We start from the raw sequence: 24,223 nt of genomic DNA, 5'->3' as shown, positions 1-24,223 counted from the left end.
AAATCACTGGGTTTTAATCACGACCAGCAGCCAGCAGCAACCATGTGGTGGCTGGCATTGCCTCGCACACGCCAACCCAACAATGGCATGTTGGCTCATATGGCTCATATGCTATCCCTTACCTGAACTGCGTGTAGGATCAGCACTTCCTATGTTGAGATCCCTACTATCCAAATGTCTTCAAAAAGTCACACCATGATGGCAAAAAAAATGATGATGTGCGCACAAAAGCACAGAGACAACGGAGTGGATAGCTTTGGCATCAGTGAGGAAACGTCCTGGAGGAAGGACTGCAACTCCATGCTTTACCAAAGAGAGGAAGACACCCAGAAAAGAAGAAGGCAGTCACACACTACGTAAGCCAAGCAAGTGAAAAGGGAGGAATGGCCCACTGTTTGGAGCAACTGGGGATAGGGCTGCTGGTGTCTATGCCTCTTAGGACTGTAGTTAAGGTGCCATGGTACAGTGTAATTGGGAGTGTGTGCCCTATAACTGATGGCATCTTAGATCTGATGAAAGGCATAAACGGCCAGCATCTCCCAAACCCCAGGCCTGGGCTAAGTACTTGTTGCACACACACCCTTTCAATGCCCAGCAAGCGTGGATGGGTTCCTCCCCCGCAACTTTGCAAGCGAGGAAAACAAGTTTTGTACATTTCAGCCCTCGTCCATGCTGCCCAGCTACGCAGGGCAGAGTGGACTGTGTGACACAGCAGCCTCCATCCACACCAAGTCCGTGCTCTCGTGAAACCTATGGGGCAAGGAGGAGTGGTGCAGGGCCCGCCTAGCCCCTCTGCACTGCCTGGGCTAGGGTTCTGGATGCCGAGTTCCCTCTGCCTCCAAGCAGAAGCTGTGAGCCCCACTCCACAGGCCTAGAGTAGACGTGCAAGGTAATTGAAATTCATGGATGAGCCCGAGGAGCCAGCTCCAGGCTCTGTAATAACTTCTCCATATTAATGGCAGCACCGCAGACCCGGTGGACAGTTGACATTTAATATGAAACATAAGCAGCAGAGCAAGAGGCTCCTACCTGGGCCCTCCCATTTCAGAGCGCGTGCCAGTGTGGGAGGAGGGGGCCTGAGGTGGTGCCAAGATTCAGAGGACTAGGGTCTTCCTCTCCCCTGGGTACCTCTCCCCCGTCTCAGTCCCCTCCACTGCAGGAAGCCCTTGGCAAGAACACACACGACCATGCTTACACACTCACACTTGAACGCACGTGCTCACCCTACAAACACATGCACACTCACACCGAGACACACACACACACACATGCTCACTCCAATGCATAAACTCACAAGCATAGACACACATTCACACGCAGGTACATATTCATGTCACACTCATACAGATAGGCATGCACATGCATACCCAAGCACACCTTTCCACATATACACACACACATCCCCACACAAAGGTGCACAAACACGCACGTGTGTTCCCCCAGGCTGCCCAAGCAGGGGAGGGCAGGGAGGGTAATGAAGGATGTGTCTGCCACTGGTATAGACCGAGGGTCCCAGGAAGGGATCCATACGCATATGCCGGTATGGATTTCAGCGACCAGACTGGGGAGGCCCAGGCCACAGCTCAGGCCGCCACACAGCAAAGCCAGCCTGGATGCTAGGTGGGCACACCAGGCCCCTGGAGGGCGTCCCCATGGCTCGGGGCAGATGAGTTCCTCCAGATTGCTCCCCTTGGCTGTGGCGCTCATGGTCCCCACAGCAGGCCTGGGCGAGGCTCTGGCCTTCCCTACCTCCCCGCTGACCCCTGGCACCACTCCACACTCCCCAAGTGCTGGTGGCACAAGGGGACAGGCAGCCACGGCTGGCCATGGGGCGGGAAGAGCCTGAAGCCAACACGGGAATGGGCGGTGCCGTTACGCTCCACAACCAGCGCCAGACACACACGACCACGCAGTGAAGTCACCGCAGGGTCACAAGGGATGACCCGGGAAGAGCCGGCCTCCCGGGCTCAGGCTCAGGGATCAGTGACCGACCGTGCTGGCCTTTCCTGAGGGGCCAAGCTGGGCTCCGCTCTGCCCGTCCCTAGAGGATTCCGCGCACTGAGGCGACCCCACACGCGGAGAGCCCACAGATCCCAAGAACTCACCGAGCCTCGGTTTCCTCATCTGTGAAAGGGGCACCACAAGGGCTAGTTCACAGGACGAATGCAGGGACTGGGCACATGCCGCAGCAGAGGCAGCGGGTATAGACACTGATTCTCTGGCCGCCTTTTCTTGAGGGGCAGCGCGGTTAGCAGGGCCCTCAGCCGGTAGGAGTGACGCGGCCATGACTGACGGTCGCGGCCCCGAAGAGCTCTCGCTCAACAATTCTAGGAGGCCGCTGGAGCATGTGACTCGGGCCAGAGCCAATCAGCGCACAGCATTCCTGGGCCACAGTGATTGGCTATGGAAAAGTCCCGTGATCCAATCCCGCCCAATCAGAGTGAAGCTCAAGACCGTGGCGGGAACCTCCAAAAAAAAAGCTTCCTTTTCCCACCAAGCTGTCTCTGGGGGTGAGAGGGGTGTGGGGACAGCAGCAACCACTAGTCCCCCGGGGAACAGAGTCCCACTGGAGAGGAAAACTGGACGAGCGGGGCTCAAGGGGCACCACTGCACCCCTGAACTACCTACCGAATCCCACGAGTCCTCAGATGCCCTTTTTCACCGTCTTAACCACTTTTGGTGTCGTTCGGTGCTCTTAAATGCATTCCTAATGTTGTGCAACCATCATCAGACCTCTTGTTTTCTTGTAAAACTGAAACTCTGTAACCATTAACAATAACGTCGCATTCCCGTCTTCCCCTCAGCCCCTGGCAATCAGCTACTGGCTGCCTGTGATTTTTAACGAGTCCAGGTGGAAGACAGATAAATGAGTCTGGCTTTCAGATTATGGATGCACCTACACCAAACTGAGGGGCCACCACAAGGCAAATGGGGTCGTGGGTCAGGGTCACAGGCTGCTACTCCCCCCCATAGCATGAACCCCTGACAAGTCCGCCTCCATCGTGGCAGCCACAGGTCAGTGCACGTCCCTATCCCGCCCAGGCAGGGAAGAGCCTCTGAGATGCTCCTTCCCTTCCACCAAGTCACTCCCAGTGAGACATGGTGGGGTGGCCAGCCAGAAGGTTGTAGACACCCTGGAGGCGGGGGCGCATGGGGTGACAGTGATGAAGTCAGGCTGGGTTCAAGCAAGTTCCCAGCCCCTGCCAGCAGGGACCCCTGTCCCATCTCAGATCCTGCTGCCAGCACACCACCCAACACTCCCACACCTGCCTCTGGAGGCCCTGTCAGGGGACCTCAGGGCCCATACAGGGTCTTCACGCTGGACTTGTTTGCCCAAATGATACCAACACACTCAGAAACACAGTTTCTCTGAAGAAACAATGGGGAGCTCAGCAGCACACACTCCTGAGGGGCAACACTCTCTCAAGGGAGGTGGGGCTTGGGTTCGCCAGGGTCCCTACATCTCCCTCCTCCAACCCTGTCCCCTCACTTGTGTTTGATCCCCATCTGGTCCCTAAGGCACCTGGAGTTGCCCTGGAAGGGTCCAGAAACGGTTAACTCCAGCCCCCAGTTTCCACCTGGACAAACTGAGGCCAGTGGTGAGAGGATTTACTCAGGGTCCACAAGACGACTTGCCAGAGCCCAGCCCAACGTCTCCTCACCCCCACCCAACACTTCCCCATACAGGAATGGGGAGGCGGTGGCAGGGAGGTCTTCCCTCTCTTACTCGGATTGATTTAGACCAACGGTTTTGAACTCAAGTTTCATGAACGCCAAAGTAGGCGCAGGAAAACCATAAAACCACATGTTGTGCACAAGTGCTTTCCTATGGGAAAGGAGGCAGAGTTTTCAGCCATTCTCCAAGGGGGTCTTCCCCAAGGAGTGTGGGCATTCTGGGATTGGCAAGAGAGCAGATGAGGAAAGATGGGCCAGCTCTGGGCACGGGGGTGGGGGGTGGGGCGACACAGGGTTTCGGGAGCAAGTCCCCAACCATTTCCTACATAGGCTTCTGGCCCCCTCTCCCTGGGAACTCTCATTTCACAGCTCCCAGGTGAGGTCTGCCCAGCCAGAGCGGGGCCCTGCGAACACAGTTGGGTGGGTACACATTACCCATGGTACACGTTACCAAGAAGCACACGGTGCAACCTGGCATGACAATGCCTAGGATCACTTCCTGGATGAAATGCCATTTAGCTGAGACCTACGGACTGAGCCAGGTAAAGATGAGGTAAAGATGAAGGTATAAGAGTGGTTCTAGGCAATGACACAACCTATGCAAAGGTCCTGAGCTGGGGGGTGTCCTGTGTTGGGGGAACGAAAAGCTCAGTGTGATGGGGCACAGGCATGAGAGGGACACTGTGACAGATGAAACTGGAGGCCACTGGGCCAGGTCATAGTTGGCCCTGAATGCCAGGATCGTAGATTTGGATGTTTTTCTGGGTTTGGATTTTTTTTTTAAGGGCAATAAGAATCACTGAAAGATCTTGAGCAAGGAGTGACATGACTTAATATATGGTTTATGAAAATCAGTGTGGCTGCTGTAAGGAGAAAGAGTTACTGGGGACAGATCAATTAGCAGCAGATCTTCATCACAGGTGCAAAAGACAGGGCTTGGGATCAGGCATTGTGGAGGGATGGGAACAGGGATAAAGTCCAGAGACATCTAGGACAGTGGCAGGTTGGATATACAGGTCATGGAGAGGGAGGAGAGGGGTGATCCTGGGATTCCCACCCAAGAAAGGGTGGAGTCTAGGAAAGTGGAGACCACTTTCCATTTCAGAAGCACGGGGTCACCAGGGAGGGAGCCCTGGAGGCAGCTGGGCAGGCAAGTCTGGAGCCCATGAAGAGATCTGGACATGGGGACCCAGAGTCCAGATGGAGTGCAGTGGTAACTGTTTTCATCTGCTCGGCACATTCACCTTCCTCTTGCTTTCATATAAAACATCCATCCATTCCAGGGTTTGGGGATCTGACCCTCACTTTCAATCCTAAACGTGAGCAAGAGACTCAGGCCAGGCTTACATCACAATGATTGGTTCAAAGAGGGGCCTGTAACCTAAGTGGGGCCCATCAAAGCCCTCTCCAGGATGCTAGCAGGAACCATCCAGAAAGGAGTGCCCTCCATTTCTGATTGCTACCATGGCAGCAAGTTAAGCCAGGAGTTGCCAGTGGCCCCCACATGGGGAAGACCATATTGAGACAGAGAGTAATAGAGCTGAAAGGTAGAGAACATGTGATGAAACAAGCCCTGAACCCCTAGATGCAGCCATGCCTGAACTCATCAGGACCCCAAGAGTCACTGGGCTCATGACATCCCTTGTTTATTTCATTTACTGTAAGCCAGCTTTCTGTCACTTAAACTGAATGAGTCTTAAACAACAAGGAGGAGGGGCAGGAGGAAGGAAGACTGGCTGCAAGTCCCAGGCATCCTCGCCCTCAACCCCACAGCCTGAGCCTGCCACACCTGCCCACCCCACCCTAACACCTGAGCCAGCTGGAGCCCAATGTATGGCCTCAAAAACAGGATGCTTGTGAGGAAAAATGAAACTCATCGTGGTCCCTTAGGCCAGCAAATGATTTCTCTCTGTAGACCTCAGTGATTCTTAATGACTATAAAGACTGGACACAAGCTCCTGGGTGGCTCAGTTGGTTAAGCTTCCGACTCTTTTTTTTTTTTAAGATTTTACTTTTTTATTTGACAGAGATCACAAGTAGGCAGAGAAGCAGGTTGCGGGGGGTGGGCGCGGGTGGGAAGCAGGCTCCCTGCTGAGCAGAGAACCTGATGCTGGGCTCAATCCCAGGACCCTGGGATCATGACCGGAGCTGAAGGCAAAGGCTTAACCCACTGAGCCACCCAGGTACCCAAGCTCCTCACTCTTAATTTCAGCTCAAGTCGGGATCTCAGCATGCTGGCATCAAACCCCACACTGGCTCTGTGCTCAGTGTAGAGTCTGCTTGGGATTCTCTCTCTTTTTCCCTCTGCCCCTCCCCACCCCCACTCAAGCTCGCTCGCTCTCTCTTTCAAATAAATAAATGAAATATTAAAAAAAAATAATGGACAGCATAGGTGCCTAGTGGAGGGGCCCCAGGCCACAAGGCAGAAACCCTTGGGTCTCTCTGCACCTCGGCCACACCATGGGAGTTCTGCTTCACAGAATCATGGGGACTCACATTGAGCCCCCTGGGAAGGGTGTACACTGCCCCCAACCCTCAGAACTCAGGACGGGACCAGACCTCAGAGCTCAGACCCTTCCCACTCCCCATCCCAGGATGACTTCCACCCACTAGCCTAGCCATGCCCTATCAGGCTGGAGGGGTCCCTAGAGCTGCCCTGAGGTGGGAAGCAGAGAGGGAGCTGGGTGCTTCAGCTCTACGGGAGTCCCCACTACCATCACCCAGCTACGAAGACTCAGGCAACCCGCCAAGAACTGCAGGCTAGAGCAGGTCAGCAGTGTATCAGCAAGCCACTCAGCCACCAGGCCTGCTCCCAGACTCAGAAGGTCTCTAGGAGTCAAAATAGGGAAGGTAAAAAATGTTTTACAGAAGTGCATTTCTTCATTTTTATCCTTTCTGTTGGCATGCCAAAAAACAAAACAAAACCAACAATAAAATGTAGCGAGCATGATCTTGGAATCACGCATTGGGCGGAAGACATGCATTCAAATACCAATAGCAAAGCTTGAAGCAAGCTCTCAGCATTTGGAGACTCAGTTGATTCATCTGTAGAATGGGGATAATATCAAGCACAGGCCATAGGACGTTGTGAGGACTGAACAAGGAGATGCAGGCATAAGGCACTCAGCAAGGAGCCTGGCACATAATAGGGGTAGCAAACTATGACTTACTATTATACTATTATTACAATAGGCTTCTGGTTGGGTTATAAAAAAATGAGCTTTTACTTATTTGAGAGTGAGAGAGAGAGTGTGCATGAGTGGGGGGAGGGGCAGAGGCAGAGGGAGAAGCAGACTCCCGCTGAGCAGGGAGCCCAACATGGGGCTGGATTCCAGGACCCTGAGATCATGACCTGAGCCGAAGGCAGACTCTTACTGACTGAGCCACCCAGGCGCCCCCTCACTGGGTTTTTAATGAGTATATATGACTAATATGAAATTAACACATGCAAGAACCCTTCATTAAGCATAATTTTCTCATGCATCATGAAAAAACAAACCTTCACCTCTCCTCATGAATGTTATGAATGACTTCTGTCTAGTGGCTATAAACAAACAAACAAACAAACAAACAACCTGGAAACTCTGCCTTTGCCAGACTCTCTGGGAATAAAGTGCACGGCATGTCTTACAAAGCATGTCTTCATGTGGAATTTCTTAAGTCTGCACCTCTACCTGACTCCAGAAGAATCTACATCTTGGCAGACTCAGAATCCCCATCTCATATTAACTGAGGGGACAGCACCTCTTCCGCTCTCCATTTCCGCGGTTCTGCAAATCCCATGTCCTGCTCCTCACAGGAGCCCCAGAGCCCAGGCTGGCCAGAGTGATACCCAGGTCTCAGCGGAATTATTCAGAAAAAGACACTGCTGGGGCCCCTAGACTCAGAATAGAAGGACCACACTGGAGAACAAAGCCAGGCAGGAGATGGCATGTGTTCTAATGACCTAAAGGGAGCACCTGGAATCGGCCATGCCTGAAGACTTACTATTAGGAGAGCTATTGTTTAAACTGATTTAAGCAGTCTGTCACTTGTAACTGAAAGGATCCTGACAGATACTAAGAAATAAGATTCCCGTTGACTAGAAGACTGCTGTCCACAAAAAACAAAGCTGCTACTGCCTTCCTTTCTCTTCTTTAAAAGATTTTATTTATTTATTTTTAGAGAGAGAGTGCACACACAAGCTCCTGGGACCCTCTTCCGTGGTTTTTCTACACATCCTCCAGGAAGACACATTCTGCAAAGAAGGGATTCCACAGCCCCATCTGTGTGGGAAATGACGGATTACTCAGAGTGCCAGAACTTTCTTTATTACGCAACTTCCCAGAGACTGCGATGGGCCCCCTGAATCGCCCAAGCTGAGTGCAAGGTGCAGCATCCCCCACACCTGTTGTCCACTGAAACCTGTCTGCAAGGAACAACTAGTGGAGGAATGTGCAGAACTCTCTTGCAGAAATGGGGATGTTGATGGGGCGCCTGGGTGGCTCAGTGCGTTAGTGTCTGCATTCAGCTCGGGTTATGACCCCAGGGTCCTGGGATTAAGCCCCGCATCAGACTCCTGCTTCTCTCTCTCCCTCTGCCTGCCACTCCCCCTGCTCATATACTCTCTCTCTCACTCTCTATCAAATAAATAAATAAATAAATAAATAATATCTTTAGAAATGGGGCTGTTGAGCCTTACTTCTCAAAGAGTGGCCTGAGGACCAGGAAGCTTATTAGAAAGGCAGAACTTGCATTTCTGGGTGGCTCAGTAGGTTAAGCATCCAACTCTTGATTTCAGCTCATGATCTCAGGGTTTTGAGTACAAGCCCCAGATCTTGAGATCCACACCCAGTGAGGAATCTGCTTAAGAGTATCTCTCTCTCTCTCTCTCTCTCTCTCTCTTTCTTCCTCTGCCACTCCCTGCCCTCACTCACGCTCTTTCAGAGAGGAAGACAGACAGAAAGAGAAAGAGAGAAGGAAAGAAAGAAAAGGAAAGGTAAGGAAGGAAACGAAAAGGAAGGAAGGAAGGCAGGCAGGCAGAACTTTAGGCCCCACCCCAGATGTTCTGAACCAGAACTTGCATTTTAACAAGATCCCTGGGGATTTGCACACACACTACAGCATGACATACCTGCTTTGGTGAGTTTTGCTATCTCTGAAGGAAGAACAAATGCTACAGAGGCAGGGAGCCCGTGTGGCATGGTGGTCGAGGGCCTGGGTTGCTAGGAGAATGAGATGCATTTATTCACGTAAGGCCTATTGGAAGGAGTGCACAGATTTTGCACATCTCAGTGTCTTCTACCCTGCCCAACCTGGGAGCCCTGTGGCACATAGGGCTGGAGGGAACCAGGCCGGATTCCGGCTGGCATGGGCTAGGTGGGCTTGGGCAAGTCGCTCGACCTCCCGGAGCCTCATCTGAGCATGTGCAAACCAGGGATGAGGATCCTTCCCCTGCATGATAGCTGTGGGGACCACAGCTCTGCACCATGTATAGAGCCCCAGGCCTATCAGTGATACACAGAAAGACTCAAAGGGTTAAGGAGTTAATTAGTATAGAATGAGAAGAGACACACCAAAACAAAAGGAAGGAAGGAGGGAAAGAAGAGAGAAAGAAGGGAAGGAAGGAAGAGGGAGGAAGAGTACAGAATTAATATTGATGCCCCAATGTCTCCAGGCCATTTTTCCTTGACAGCATTCAAGACCCCTCAGGCAAGCCCCAGCACATCTTCCAACTCCCATCTTCTTTCCAGCTGCCTTGACCCTGTGCAGGTGTGTGGCCAGTCCTAATGACATCTCACCATGCCTGTCCCGACCAGGCCAACGCATACCCAGTACCTGCACACGTGTTCTTCCCTCCGCTAAGATTGCCAACCTGCCCCTTTACCTGCTGCCAACTCATTCTCCAAATAGCCCCCAGGAGCCTGCGGTCAAAGCCCAAGCCAGAGCTGCCCCTCAGCCCATCAGTGGTCCCCAGCCCCAGGCGGGCACTGGGCCAGCCACACCCCTGACCCGCACAGTGGACAGATGGCACTAGGAGGTTCTAGCTAAACAAATGAATCACCAAATGACTGATGAAGGAATGATACAGAGACAAAGCATCCCTTAAAATTCTCTCCATCAGGAATCTCTCAGTCCACAGGAGCTGACCCACCTACAGACTGCATCCGAGTCAGCTCCCCCAAATCCTGGAGTCCCCAGCATCAATTTATTTAGGAAATTCACCTACAGCATGAAATGAGATACATCTATGAGGCCCCAGATGGCCTCAGAGACAACGGACATATAAAAGGCTGCACCACAATAACCCAACTCCTTCAAGGACATTTATAGCTGTTTGCAATATGCCTGGGTTCTAACTCAATCCAGCCAAAGGCAGTGATTTTCCGAAGCAACAAGTGACATTTCCTGTGTCTCCATAAAAAGAACATCAGTGGTTGTGGGGCTCTGGTGGGACTGCAGGCTCTGCAGGCAGCAGCAGGACCAGCCTGAGGACAGGGGGCTCGGGGGCCAGCAGGGCCGGGAGAGCGGCCACTCGCCCGCACAGCAGTGCCCTGAGCAGCAATTAGAGCAGAACCCACGGTGGGTGGCTTCAGATGTCTGGCCAGCCCGGCCAGCCTGACCACCGCACCCCCAATCCAAAATAGAAGGCTGCAGTGGTTTCTGCCACGTGCCAGGCCCCGGGGCGGCCGGACAAAGCACCGCCAATGTCAGCCGCCTCCCTGAGCATCGATCCAGTCTTCCTCTGAGGCCGCCCTCATGCCAAGCTGTGGTCCCTCTGGGCCCCTGGAAACAAGAAAACGTCCCAGGGCTCCAGGCACACTGGGTGGCCCAACCAGTCCCAGGAGGGGACTCAGCCTCTCCCCTTGTCCTTCAGAGGCTGCCCGTGGGCACCAGAGCCTGCATTTCCAAATGCTCCCCTTGGCTCAAAATAGAGAGAGAAAACCGACTTTTCAAATTACCAGCTGGAGTTCAACAGGAAACCACAGCAGAAAAATCAGTGGCTCCCGGTCAGCCAGGGGGCAGAGGGATAACTGGGCATTTCAGCACCACTGCCTGCCTGCTCCCTGGGCTGCCACCACCTGCACACACAGAAACAAGAAGACAGACTTCCAGCACGTGTGCCCCCCACACACATATCACACAGGTTAAGATGCCCATGAACACACACTGAACAGATACCCAGACACCCAAAGGAACAGAAACCCACAGATACACACATGTACAAGACACACAATGGCACATCCACATATCTGCATGGGTTCCCAGATCCGAGCACACACCAACATTCCAGAACACACATGCAGATGCATACACTCCCGGAGTCCTACCCACTGGTGACCACAGGAAGACCTGTGCCCCGCAGGCATCGGGGAGAGGGCACTCTGCTACTTGGCAGAGCTTTGGAGAACACCACCCGCTGCCTAAGTCACTGCTCTGGGGCCAGTTGAAATAACTTGCCTTCGTGCCAACCCCTTCCTTCTGTGCCGGGTGCTCCCTGCATGCTGGGGTGCAAAGGAGATCCTCAGTGCAGGCCTTGAGTCACGGGGAACCAGCTTCCAAGTGCCAGGCAAGGGCAGTGGGCAGAAAGGAGCGAGAGAGAAGTGAGTACTCACCAGCCCGTCACAGTTGCTGAGCGCCACGGAGGAGGCTTCAGCCAGGCCCGCCACGTCTCCGACGTAGAGACAGGTCCCGAGCAGGGGCTCCACGCGGGTGGCGCCCGACTCGCTTTGCCACTCCACGGTGGCGCCGGGCGCCACGAGGCGGGCGTTGGGCCGCAGCCGCAGGTGCAGGTCTCGACCGAAGACCGTGACGTTGTAGAAGAGGCGGCCGCCGGGGTCCTCCTCGTTGTCTCCAGGTAAGCCCGGGGTCTGGACAGGGGCTGCCCTGCGGGCCCGTACCCCAGCCTGAGCCGACGCCGCTGACACCACGTGGGACACCAAGCGGCCCTGGGCGTCAGTGCGCACCGGCACCGCCAGGATGCGCTCCGCTCCGTGCCCCAGGGGCCCGCCTGCAACGGGAAGGGGCGTTAGACCCGCCAAGACCTCGGAGCCCCGGGGACCCGCCGCCAAGCCCCGCAGCCAAGCCCCGCAGCCCCCCAGCCCTCCCCCACCCACCACCACTGCGAAGGAAAGGGCATTCTGCCAGGCAACCCCCAGAAACTAGCCTGCACCTCCCCGGCCTTCTTCCGACTGGGAAGGGGCGTCAACGGGGTCACCATTCCGGAACCCCGCCGCTCCCAGGCGGTCCCCCTCTGGGACCCAGTCAGCCAAGCGCTCTGCCCCCTGTCCCGTTCCGTTTAGAAGCTCGCGAGCTCCTCACAGTTCCCCTGGGGACAACCCCATCAGAGCGCCCCCGCCCCTTGAACCTACCGTCCTTGGCAGGACGTGGGGCTGCTCCGAAACCATTGCCTGTTGGCCCCTTACGGTGTGCCTCGCCTCTACCCCTCCGCGGCCCCCGCCGCCCGGGCGCCCTCACCGCTAGCCTCCGGAGCGGCGAAGACTCGGCTCCCCCGGGCACGCGCGGCCTGTCCTCCGTGTCCAGCTTCTCGGTTGGACCGATGCCGGCCCCCTCCCCGCGTGCCCGAGGACAGGGAGGGGTCGAGCAGGGTCCTTCGGGTCCTCAGGGATCCCCCCCGCCCCCGGGCGCCGCATCAGTCCTCAGGGCCCAAGGCGGCGCGCTCAGCACCCGGCTCCTCCCGAGCGTCCCCGGACGCGAGCCCCGGAGCCGCCTCGCCCTGGCTCCCCAGGACCCGCTGGGGCTAGCGCTGCGCTCTCGGCCGCGGGGCTTTCCCGGCCCTCCATCTCCTTGGTCCGCGTCCCGGGAGCCGCGAACGCTCCGAGGCTCCCCCCCGGCCGGAGGCGCTCGGGTGCGCCGTGGGGCGCCCCCTGCGCGACCAACCCGGCCCCGAAGTTGGCCAACTTGGCCCCGGGCGGGGCGCACGGAGTTTGCCCAAGTCGGGCTGGACGACGCCTGGGGAGGGGGCGGCGGAGCACGCGGGGCGGGGCCCGGCCGACGGGGGTCGTGGGGCGTGGGGACCCGGCTGCACCTACCTGGGGGGTCGGCGGCGGCGGCGAGCCGGGCGTCCGCGGGCGGCGGCGGCGGCAGCAGGAGCGGCGGCAGCAGCAGCAGCAGCAGCAGCAGCGCGGGGCAGAGCAGGCGGCGAGCGGCTCCCGCCGGCGGATCCATGGCAGCCGGACCGCAGCCGGGGCCCCGCACTCGCTGCCGGCGCGAAAGTTCCCCGCGCGCCGCCCAGCCCACATCTGGGGGCAGCTGGAGCCGCCCGCAGCTGCAGCACCGCAGGGCGCGGGGCGGAGGAGGCGAGGCGCGGAGGGGAGGGCGGGGGAGCGCGGAGGGGAGGCGGGGAGAGGGAAGGAGCGAGCGAGCGAGCGAGGCGGGAGGGAGGAGAAGGCGAGCGAGGGGGAGGGCGGGGACGGCGGGCGCCTCAGCCTGCGGTGACCCGGCGCTTCTTGGCGCGGCGGCCGCCGCCGCCTGCTCCCCTCCTCGCGCCGCCGCCGCCGCGGTTCCGGCTCGCAGAGAAGCAGAGACACCCCGAGGCGGCGGCAGAGTAGCGCGGTGGGCCGGACTGGGGGTGCCCCGCCGCCGGCCACCATCGGGCGCGCCACGCGCCCTGGCGGCGCACAACCTCGAGCGAGCGGCGCCGGCCTGAGCATCCCCACCCAGAGAGTCCGTGGGGCGCCCGGGTTCCACCCGTCAGCCTAGGGGCGCAAAGAGCTACCTCACCCTCTCTTGGGCTCCCTGGGGCAGGACAGGGGCAGGAGAATGGGACCAGGTTGGGGAAGCCTGAGATGGAAACGCCAGAGGCTGAAAGACGCTTTTATGGGAGGAAGCATGCACTGCAGGGACTATCCCAAATATCAACTTTTACCCTTCCAGAGAGATGCAAGCTTCCTTCGTCCCCAACTCCTCTCTGCCTGAAGTTCCCGTCCCCTCCAACTGCCTCCCCATCCCTCTGTTACAGCCTCTGAATACAGGATCCTCCACCCGGAGGAGAGCCCTCCCTCCCAGAGCTCAGTCAGGTTGCTGCCCTCACCTGCCCCGGGAGCCTCTGGGCCTTTGCACTCCTGGGCCTGCCTAAAATGGCCTCTCTGCACTCCACCCACCTTTTCCGACTCTGCATCCAAGGCTTTCCTCTCCATCCTGGAGCAAGTTTGCTGTCAAAGCCCATCCAGGGATGGAATCCCTCCTCTCCAGCACAGTCTTCCCACTGCCAGGAGTCACAGTCCTACCAGGCCTGCTGTACCCCAGCACAGTGACCTTCCCTCCCCAGGTCCCACTTGGAAACCCCCTCCTAGGCATGTGTCTGTCCAGAACATCTCTGCTGTGTGTTTTCAGACTTTCCTGGATGGTGGACACCTGTCCTTTTGGATTTTCTCATTCACCCTGCCCAAGGCCTGTGTGGCCAAGGGCTTTGGGGTTGGCCTTGGTCAGGCAGGGTCTGATGACTCAGGCATCTCCCTCCCTGCGGGCCAGGAGGGCCCAGTCTTATGGGGAAACACATGACTTGCACAACCCGCTCTATCTGTGATTCTGCATCCCCGGTTCCGTCATCTTCAGGACCTGGGTGTGAGGGCTCTCAGCTTGATGGCCATCTTCACCTGGAACCTTCCCTCTTTGTCACCTGAGGGTGCCCGATACAGGATCCAGCCCCCGGGCCTAACAAATGTTTCTTGTCAACGCTAAAAATAGTGAAATTTCACATAAGAATTCAGATTTCGGATTTTTCTTGAGAAATTGGAAAGTGTGGCCACCCTCAGCCTGCATTTCTGCTTGTCCACCATGAAATGGGGCCCATGCCTTACAGTTCCCTATAGGTCTTCTTCCCCCACCCCCAAGCAGGCAGCTACTTTCATGACCTCCCACAATATAGCTGGTTCCAGAGAAAGTGGATGGTGATCAGCATATGGGAAGAGAGATGACTTCAGAGCCAGGCATCCTGGAGGACTTCCTGTAAGAAGGGGCACGGGTTGAATCCTGAAGGGTGCATAAGCCAGGTAGCCCAGAGCTGGGTCTAGTGAGGTGCTGTCTCGTAACCCGTGACACTTGGCTGCTCATTCCTCCTGTGGTTGTCCGTGTTTTCATCCCCCTGCAAAGATGAGTTAGACCCAACCAGCAGCTTCGTCTGCATCAAGGGTCATGTTCTACCTTCTCACTAGCCTCTCTGCCAGCTTTATGATCATTACCATAATGCTCCTACCACCACTGCTGTTCTTTGTACAGTACTTAATCACGACCTTACGTTTTTAAAGGGTACTTCAAATCACCACCGTAAATGGAAAGGCCAACATCTCACCATAATTCAAAGACACTCCAAAAATAAATAAAATGAAAACAACAACAAAAAAAATGTTGCATATTTGACATACTACTGCCTGCAAAAAGTCTCTGAGGCTGAGGCTGATGGGTAAGTGCTGGGAAAGTGTGAGGCAGACTGACAGAAGTAGAGACCTTTCCTCTGATGCCAGCAGAAAGAGGAGAGCAGAGTTGGGAAGGGCTGGCTCTCTCACTTTGCCAATCGGCCTTTTCAGACAGGACCACATAACTAAATTATCTTGCACACTCTGGCATTCCAGCTGTAGGATACTTCTTAGAAAGGGGGTTTATCTCCCTGGTGTTCTCTGGAATAAGACCAGGAAAGCTGTTGCTTCCCACATCACCCCTGGCCTCCTGGGGCTCCCCTCCAGGCATGAATGGAAGGCAGATCACAATCCTTGACCCACCTGTCCTTGAATCCCCACCATGAGATCCCAGAAGACCAAGCAGGAGAATCAGGCACACATGCATTTCGATTTACTGTTGAGTCCCTCATGTAAGGGGCCCTTGTTGACTTGTTCCAGATCCTTGATCACCTGTCCTCAGCTCAAAAAAAGAAAAAGTGGGGGGGGGCACCTCCTACATCTTCAAATTTCCATGGTTTCAGATCTCTCCTCTTCTTCTTCTACCCCTGGTGCTTGCGTCTCCCTCTGGTGCTCTCTCCTCCTCCTTCAGGTGAGAAGTAGGACACAGAAATCCTTCATGGTTCTCTGCTCAAATTCTCCATCCAGATTGCAAAGGCACAAACTAAGGACCACAGGGTCAACTCAACCCTGGATTAGTACATGTCACGTGGGTCTATTTTTAGTTGGACTTGAATGTCTTAGATCTGGTTTGCTTGACACTGTCCCCACCGCTCCCACTGTCCTACACCACCTCATGGCTCGCGACTGTTACCAGCCTGGTCCCTGAAGGGCCGGGGTGGCAACCGTGACCTAGAGCAGCCCCGTGTTGTGGGAGAGGGGCAAGGTCAATTCAGGGTGATGTCGGGCCCTCCAACCCCTGAAAATCTTCCCAGGGATGTGAGATACAGAAAGAGAGGAGGACCTTTCCTGGTCACCTTGGGGGTCACAAGTCATTGCCCGTGTCTCGGGACAGGGACATTAAAAAAGAAGAACATCTTCCTGTCTGCCTGGCCCACCTCTGGATGAGAGGGGGTGCCCTGCCTTGTTCTGAAAACCTGGGGGCAGGGCTCTGAGCCATACAGACTTCATCAGAGCCATTTCTGTCCCCTGGTGGCCACACAGAAACCAGAAATTCTTGTGCCCTTTGACGAGGTCACCATCCTTGGCAGGCCTTGGCCGCGCTGCGGGCAACAAGCAGATGGAGGTAATAAGGAGATGGAGTTTTCACTGTCCTTCCTCCCAAAGAGCAAGCTCCCAGGGGGTGGGGGCAGGGAGCTGGACTCTTCTGGTCTCTGGTGCAGGGGGACCCGTGTGCAGTGCATAACAAGCCAGGAGGTCTTCGTGACCTTGTCAAGGGGCCTCTGAAGACTGCCACTCCGTCCCCCTCCGCTCTGGCCCTGTCCGATGCACGGGCAGAATTCCGACCACGAGTGGCCTGGGTAAGCAGTATGTCAGGGGAATGCTGATGGAACAGAACGTGGAGGCTGGGTGGCCTTTGGGGAGTGTGCTTCTTGTTTCTTGAGCATGCACACGCCCGCGCGCACACCCACACACACACCCTGATGGGGAGCCACGTCAGGCAAATGAGGAAACAAGGGCAACAATGTTTTTCATCGTCACATCCCACCCAGAGGTGTACCACCACCACTGGGATCTGTTCTGCCTGTAAGGGAAAGAAAAAGTGCTTACAGTGCGAAGGCTCTGGGATCCAGGCTCAATCAACACTTCTAAATGGAGACACAGCTGGAGACTCAGACTCATTCTAAAGCAGTAGTGACCCAGGGAAAAAGAAAAGCTTGGTGCCTCCTGTGAGTGCCAACTTGCATGTATGCTCCACTAGCAGAGAGGCAGCGAGGACCAAGAATTTTCAAAGCAGTGTCTAGGTGGGGCAGGCGGTGATGTCCTCAGCCCACTAGGATCAGAGTCTAGACCGTTGGGTCCCGCTCTCCCAACTGAGAAAGGCCTCTGGGTCCCTTAAGATGCCCCGGGCTAGAGGTAACACTGCCCGCTTTAAACGTAAGGAAATGCATGATCTCAGGCCACACGCGGGAGTCCTGTCTTCTCCCAGAAGGATGGCTAAGTCTCCTCAGGTCTTTGGGCCAAGGCCAAGGCTGGATGTCCACCCACATGACCGTGGCTGAACCAGCTGCTGATGGGGGAGAGAAGGTATTCCCAGGACAAGCCTGGATCAGCCATCTGGGGCAGTATGCGTGTTAGAGGTCAGCCCCAAAGCCCCCCTCCCCAGCACCTTGCTTGCCTGTATTTCCAAATGAAGGCATGGCACAGTCCCAGGCTCACCCCTGCATGGTAAAAGAAGTCATTCTTCGTGTGACTTTCTGTCCCATCCTCAGACGACACCATCTGTAGAGCATAGAGAATGAATGTCTTCACATATAAATCTTGCCCATAACTTGTAAAGGGCACAATCCTATCATGGGGTTTTGTGTTTCGATGCTTTGTGAGACTAACTGGGCATTTCCTCCCTTACAATCCAGGGAGTATCAGCCAGTGGCCCTAGCCAATTGCTGGACCCCAGGATCCCTGGCCTCCTAGGCTGACATGTCACACTCCCCTTGGGTCAAATTTCTTCTATCCTGTTTGCCCGAACCTGCCCCGTTCCCAGCATCTAGAATGTGGACATCAAAAAGGCCAAAGCTTCTGGCTCGGGCTGGCAGTGGGGCTAACCATGGGATTCTAAGGCCAAGCCCTCCATGGGAAGAAATTCTAGATGCAGGACTGAAGAACTTTGCAACCACCGCAGACTTCCCGGGGACACCTCTGCTCCCCCAGAAGGTCCCAGGAGGCCTGGCTTCTACCCAAGACCCCATCCCTGGTAGGAAGGTCCTTCTTGGCTGGCTCCCTCCCAGCAGCTCCAGATGGTCCCTCCACCTTGGCAGAAACACTGAGATCAGACCCAAAGTCCCCAGGCCACCTGAAATGGGGCTCAAGGAGGCTTCCTACGAAATAGCATCCCCTTCTTCTGATGGTCCTGCTAAAAGAGAACAAAGCCATACATATTGCCTGTATCTTTGGGATGGTATTTGAAAGTGTTTGGTTTTGGTGAGACAATCATCCCTGTGCCCAGCTGCTCCCACAGGCTCTGTGGGTCTGGCTCAAGGCAGCCCCTCGGGAGAAGTCTTCACCCTGTCCCCGACCCCTCTGGCTAGTCCCCAGGGCCAGTCCTGATGGATGCCACCCAGCCTCCGCACACACGACCCTTGCTCAGCTATGTCTCCAGCCCCTTCCCACCCAGGCAGTCTCACTCTTTCCTGCAGGTTTAAGAGTGGGCACACCAAACTCCCCAGCCAGGTTCATTCGGCTCTATCGATGTGGTAACCCCCAGCGTCTTCATCAGTGTGCCTCAGATCCCCCGCTACTCACAGCCCCATCTCCACCCCATCCCCGCCCCTGCTCTGGTCGTCATTGGCTCACATCTAGCATCTCCACTCCCACCAGGGCCCCCACATCAAAAGGGTCACCAGCTCCTTCTACCCTCTCATTAGCTCTGGGATCTGCCCCCTCCCAAGACCGTACAGAGCTCGAAAACTGGCACCTCCTGGTTTTCAATGCAGGGTCAACAATAAGGCTGAAAAGTTCCTTAGAATAATGAGGCAAACCTCCTAATTAGGGAGATCCCCTTCTCCACCCTGTCACTATTGCTGTCTCGGTATCCCAAGTCACCAACATCAAAGATTTCAACTCCTCGAGATAGCCCTGAGGACTGTCAGCCACTTTCTGGTCTTGTGACCTTAGGAAATTTACATAACCTCCCCATGCCTCAGTTTCCTAAGCTAATCCAAAGCAGAGTGAGCCCTCCATACCTCAGCTGGCATTGCTTTCTATCCTTCCCTGCACCCAGCTGAACACATGGTACAGTATTGAACTCTAGACACAAAACTGTGCTCGTGGGAAACTTTCCAGAGTATTCCGACCACATGCTTTTTTCATGTCATTGCTGACTTCAGAACAAAATCCTGGCTGTACGGCAAGACATGGGGAGCTGGGATGTCAGAGTTCCTTTTGGCCTAATAAAAAACCTTGCCAAAGACTTGCAAGGACATACCATGATTGACAAAACACAGCTCGGCACATAGTAGGTGCTCAGTAAATATTTGTGAATGCATCAACAAAGTAAGATAATTTACAAAGGTCAGTGCAATGAAGAAAATAAAGAGGCACGTAATATAAAACACATGGGACAAGGAAGGGGAAGGTGGGGGAAGGTTTTGGTTAACAGCTGATCAGAGAGGAGTTACAGGGAATGGACAATCTAAGCAATGAGCATCCGAAGCGGAGAGACCAGCACATGCAAAGGCCCTGAGGCAGGAAGGAGATTTCTCTGCAAAAGGGAAAGCAAAAAAGCAAAGCCCAGGGTGGTAAAAGAAGAAAGAGAAGGAAGGGAGGAAGTGAGAAAGGGAACATGGGGATGAGAGATGAGGCAGAGCCTTGCAGGTCTCAGGCAAGAGATGACATTTTTCTCTAAGCGGACGATTTAAACGAGAAAACGAAGAAAAATCATGTTCATCTCAAAACACTCTGGGAACTGGGAGCACTCACCAGGACAGTGGGCAGGGGCTTCCCAGCCCCCTTATCAGGAAAAGGATCACACATGTCCAAGCCCCATGACTAACCCCATACGCCCCGGTCAGAGATGATGGCTGGGCTGGGCGCCACAGTTTTCTCTTCCCACTGGAGTGGACAGATGACGATACAGGGGTCAGTGTGACACCAGGGCTTCTCTGCTGGTGAATTAGCAAAGCTTTGTCTCCCTCAATCATCATGACATCCTACAAGGTGGAACTACAACATTCCCACTTTCAGAAGAAGAAGCCAAAGCTCCAGGATGGTACTCCCCAGCGGAATGGAGCTGGCGGGACCTCACGGACTCCCACCAGACCCAGGCTCACTTCCCACAGGGTACTCCTCCGAGCCCCCTGGCCTCCTGGAGTTTGGACCTGAGCACGCCTCCTACAAATTCCACTCTTTGCCTCAAGTAGCCATCTTTAGCTGTGGCTTATAAACTCAAGTACCCTAAAGTATGAGGCATACGGGACCGCTCACAGGTAGCCAATAGAATTTTGTGTTTTAACTGGAAGTATTTGCTAAGATTTTTAAAAATCAAAAGATTTCCCATGAAAATAGACATCTATGGCTTCTCGTAGGCGGGGGTGTGGGTGGGAGGGGGGAGGAGCACATCTGGCCACGCTGGGCCCACTGGGCCATGGGGCAGTCACAAGCCGGAGCAGAGCGGGGCACAGCCTTCAGATGCTTTCCCCACCCTCACTGTCCCCGGCTTCAAAGAGCTCACCTCTGCAGCCTTCAGATGGGGAGAGTTGTCCCAGATGATGTGTGAGGCCCTGGCAGCCGGGATGAGAGGACCAGCGCTCCGGCACAGCCAGCCTCTATCCCCACCGCTCCCCTGCTCCTCTACTATCTCACAATGGGTCCCCCACCACAGCCTCTGATTGCTGGAACTTTCCAAGATGCTCCTTTTCATTTCCCACCCCCCCACCATGGTACCAGCGGCCCCCTTGCTGCTCTCACCGAGATCACCCCTGCCCCCTGCTGAGAATGCACAGGCCCCTCCAGCTGGGAGTCTGAAAGCAGAGGCTTCTGGGAGGGGGTGAGAGGTGAGGGGGATGTGGGCGTGCAGGGGTGGGGTGTTGCCATAGGAGGACTGCCATTTCTGGGGCCTTGCCAACAAGTTTATATGAGTGGAAAGCACGAAGCGAATTCAGGGCACCGGACAGGCAACTGTCCCAGAAGCTGGGAGCCGAGACCTTTCGCTTGCACACACGTGTGTGAGCTCACACACATGCGCGTGCTGGCCCCTGTGCACTGACAGACATGCAGACGCACACTGTCCCCCAGCCCACGAGTGCCCACAGACCCAGACTTGCGCTCCAAAGCCCAGGCCCCGCCCTGGCCTCCCTAACTGCATTTCTGAAAATGAGAAAGAAGAAATCTAATGACTCTCAGGCAGCAGCTGCTCCCCCACGGCGATTTCCCATCTCCTTCCTGCGCGACCACAGCAACAGGCCAGCCGGAGTTCTCAGGCGAGCCCCAGACTCCTTAGCAACCTCAGTGGCAGGTCAGCTCAAAGCTAGTCCCTGACCTTGGCCAGCCTGTGGCCTCCGAATGTCCTTGCCTGCTCTGGCCGCAAAGGCTGTGGACAGAAGCTGCTGGCTCTCCCAAGCGTTGTGATGGTGGGAGCCCCTGGGCTGCTTGCTGGGGCCACTGAGGCCCCCAATGGGCTTTCTGTTCTCAAGGTCCTGCACAGAGAATGGGACCTCAGGCTTTCCTTATCATTACTGAACCCAAGGGCCCTGCCCCATGCCTCTGAGCATCCTCAAACCCAGTGCCCAGGGCTGGGCAGAGAATGCCTTCCCTGTAAGTCTGTGCTATGGTGTCTGTCCTCCTGACCCGTTCTGCAGGCCCTCTGACAGGGAGCCCCTCCTCCAGCACACTCCAGACACCCACCACCCTTATTCCACACAGCATCCCAGAGCCCAGACAGAAGGCCACTGTTGGCCATAATGCTGTTTTCATTTTCAAGCAGCCAAATCATATTATCAGTCACCCTATTAAACCTGAGGTCCACTGAGACCCTTGATCTTTTTTATACAAACACAGTAAAGCCTTCCCCTCATCCCTGGGTGCTGGCGATGGGCATTTTGAACCCGATCACAGGTGTCTTTGGTTTCCTTTTACTGGCTCTCCCCTGTAAGACATGTGGTGCAGACCTGAGCAACAGCACGGTCACAGGGCTGGGTGGCTCTAAGGATGACTGAGCCCCAGTCTGAGGGACCGAGGCCCTACTTTCCTGAATCCTCCCAGGGCAGGAGACTGACCTGAGAATTGCAGAGCCAGGGGCGTCATGGGCAACCCTTGAGCCCTCGGAATGGCAAGCAATGAAGGGCAATGTGGCACGAGGTGCAGTTAAGACCCTCGGAGCGCCAGAATTTCCTGTCATGTGGCACCAGGCAAACAGATGCCTCCAAAAAGCCAGACCCCCTCTCACCAGACGTGGATCTCGGCCTCACTCAACCCTGGGCCTCCACCTTGCTGGACCCTGGACCTTGGCCTGACTAGAGCCCCCCAGCCTTGGCCCCATGGGTCACCTGCAGCCCTTCAGCAACCTGCCCTCGTGGGGGTGGCGGGGGGGGACTTCTGTGTTACTAGCCAGCTCAAGCCTCACCCTCCCCTCTGGAGGAGGCTTAGGCTCCTAAGGAAGTGCGTTCTGCAGAAGCCCTACTCCACCAGCAAGCTGTCACCCTAGAGGAAAAAATAAAACCCTCCCAGCCTCCCTTATAACAAACTCGGTCTGTTGTGCAACTTTGCAGTACAGAATGTGCGTGTGCCCAATCTCCCGGCTGTTGCATAATTTTCCAGCTGTTTTCAGGACTATTTCATTCTTCGTCTGGCGTATTTCACAAGCCATATATAAAAAATTAGATACATGTAAATATAAAGTTAAGCATATGTGTGCAACAGAGCGACAAGTGTAAAGGAGGGGAAGGAGGTGGGGGCCAGGACTTAGGAAAAAGGCAGATGAAACAAGTGTAAACATTTTGAATGCCACCTTCTCGAAGTCTGGGAGAGTAGGAGAACTTGGACTCAATTTAAATTTAAAGCGAGACATTTGTCCAGTAAAATCTATTTCAACATGGTAGCGTTTGATTTCCCTCTTCGCCGGTGGTTATTTTGTTTTATTTTGGGGAAGTTTAGGCTTGTTGTTTTTTAAAAAAATAATAATAAGATCCCTAAAGCCCCACTGTTTTTGTAAGAGAAGTTCTGTGGGCATCTTCTCGCCAACTATTTCTTAACACCATAACCCGAGATGGCCTCGTAAGGGACAGAAAGACATCAAGATGACAAATCCCCTCCAGGACCTCGTCCTCAGTGCAGGACCATTCACAGAGACAAGCCTACACTTCCTTCTCATGGCAATCCTCAGTTGTCCCTGGTGCACCCCCCCCAGGGGTCTGTGGGTTCCAGGTCACATAAAAGGACCCTCTCCTCCTGGAACCAGCATCTGCCCAGAATGGCGCCTGTGACAACTGAGCAGAGGGACCCACGGGGCTGCTGGTCCACAGCCGAGGCCACACGTGAGAGGCTTGTAGGCAGAATCCTGCCCATAGGCACATTTGGCTGGGACAGCACAGAGACTTTCTTTTAAAACTGAATTGGGTATATAGCTACAAAAGTTGAGACTTCTGGTTAGAAATGTAGATTCTGGGGATGCCTGGGTGGCTCCATCATTTAAGCGTCTGCCTTCGGCTCAGGTCACGATACCGGGGTCCTGGATTGAGACACGCATCAGGCTCCCGGCTCAGTGGGGGGCCTGCTTCTCCCCCTCCCTCTCTGTCTGTCCCTCCCACTGCTCGTGCTCTCTCTCTCTGTCAAATAAATAAAATCTTTAATAAAAAAGAAAGAAAGAAAGAAAAGAAGTGTAGATTCTGGGCTCCTTTGGATCAAATAAAATACTCTGGGGGCATTGGCAAGGCAGTGCCTAGCAAGGCAGTTGCTAGGGGAAGCCTGCCTCATGGAGGAGGCCAGAAGTTTCTAGAATGGTAAGGACGAATACACACACAATGTTTCTGAGACCTGGGATCCAAGCCAGCACACCATCCCTTCCACCCATGTTCCCTGGGCTAAGCAAGACACATAGCCCAGCTTACAAGAATGGGGCAAACGTCCTCTCCATCCTGGGAAGGGAAGCCACAGAGGTACCCAGCAGAGCATATGGGTACAGGGGCCTGTCCTGGGTTGTATGATATTCCCCCCCTAAAATGCACATCTGCCCAGAACCTTGGAAAGGGACCTTATTTGGGAATAGGGTCTTCGCAGATGTGATTAATTAAGATGAAGTCATACTGACTTAGAGTGTGTCTCTAATCCAATGTGAATGGTGTCCTCGTAAGAAGGGAAGTGGAGACACAGAGACAGAAAGGCATGGAGAGCGTCATGTGATGACAGGCAGATACCACAGTGATGTCTACAAGCCAGAAAAATGAGAAATCCCTGGGGTGTCCGACACCCGCCATGAAGCCAGGAGAGAGACATGAAACAGATTCTCAGAAAAGACACTAACCTAGCAGACACCTTGA

General features: G+C 55.0%; 1 protein-coding gene across 1 annotated transcript in view; it reads right to left on the bottom strand.

Annotated features, from left to right (window-relative positions):
- Positions 1-12,843, bottom strand: part of ADAMTS2 (ADAM metallopeptidase with thrombospondin type 1 motif 2) — a gene marked incomplete at both ends in the record, with an annotated part of 216,512 nt that extends 203,669 nt beyond the window's left edge. Inside the window, 2 exons of the mRNA XM_080804804.1 lie at positions 11,271-11,665; positions 12,708-12,843. Of these exons, the coding sequence (XP_080660930.1) occupies positions 11,271-11,665; positions 12,708-12,843 (531 nt within the window). The remainder of the gene's footprint in view (positions 1-11,270; positions 11,666-12,707) is intronic.
- Positions 12,844-24,223: the final 11,380 nt, after the last annotated feature.

The sequence above is a fragment of the Martes martes genome, assembly GCF_963455335.1.
Source record: "Martes martes genome assembly, chromosome: 5".
Taxonomy (NCBI): Eukaryota; Metazoa; Chordata; class Mammalia; order Carnivora; family Mustelidae; genus Martes; species Martes martes.
Note: the sequence above shows the minus strand (reverse complement) of the source record. Positions and strands in the feature narration are given on the sequence as shown.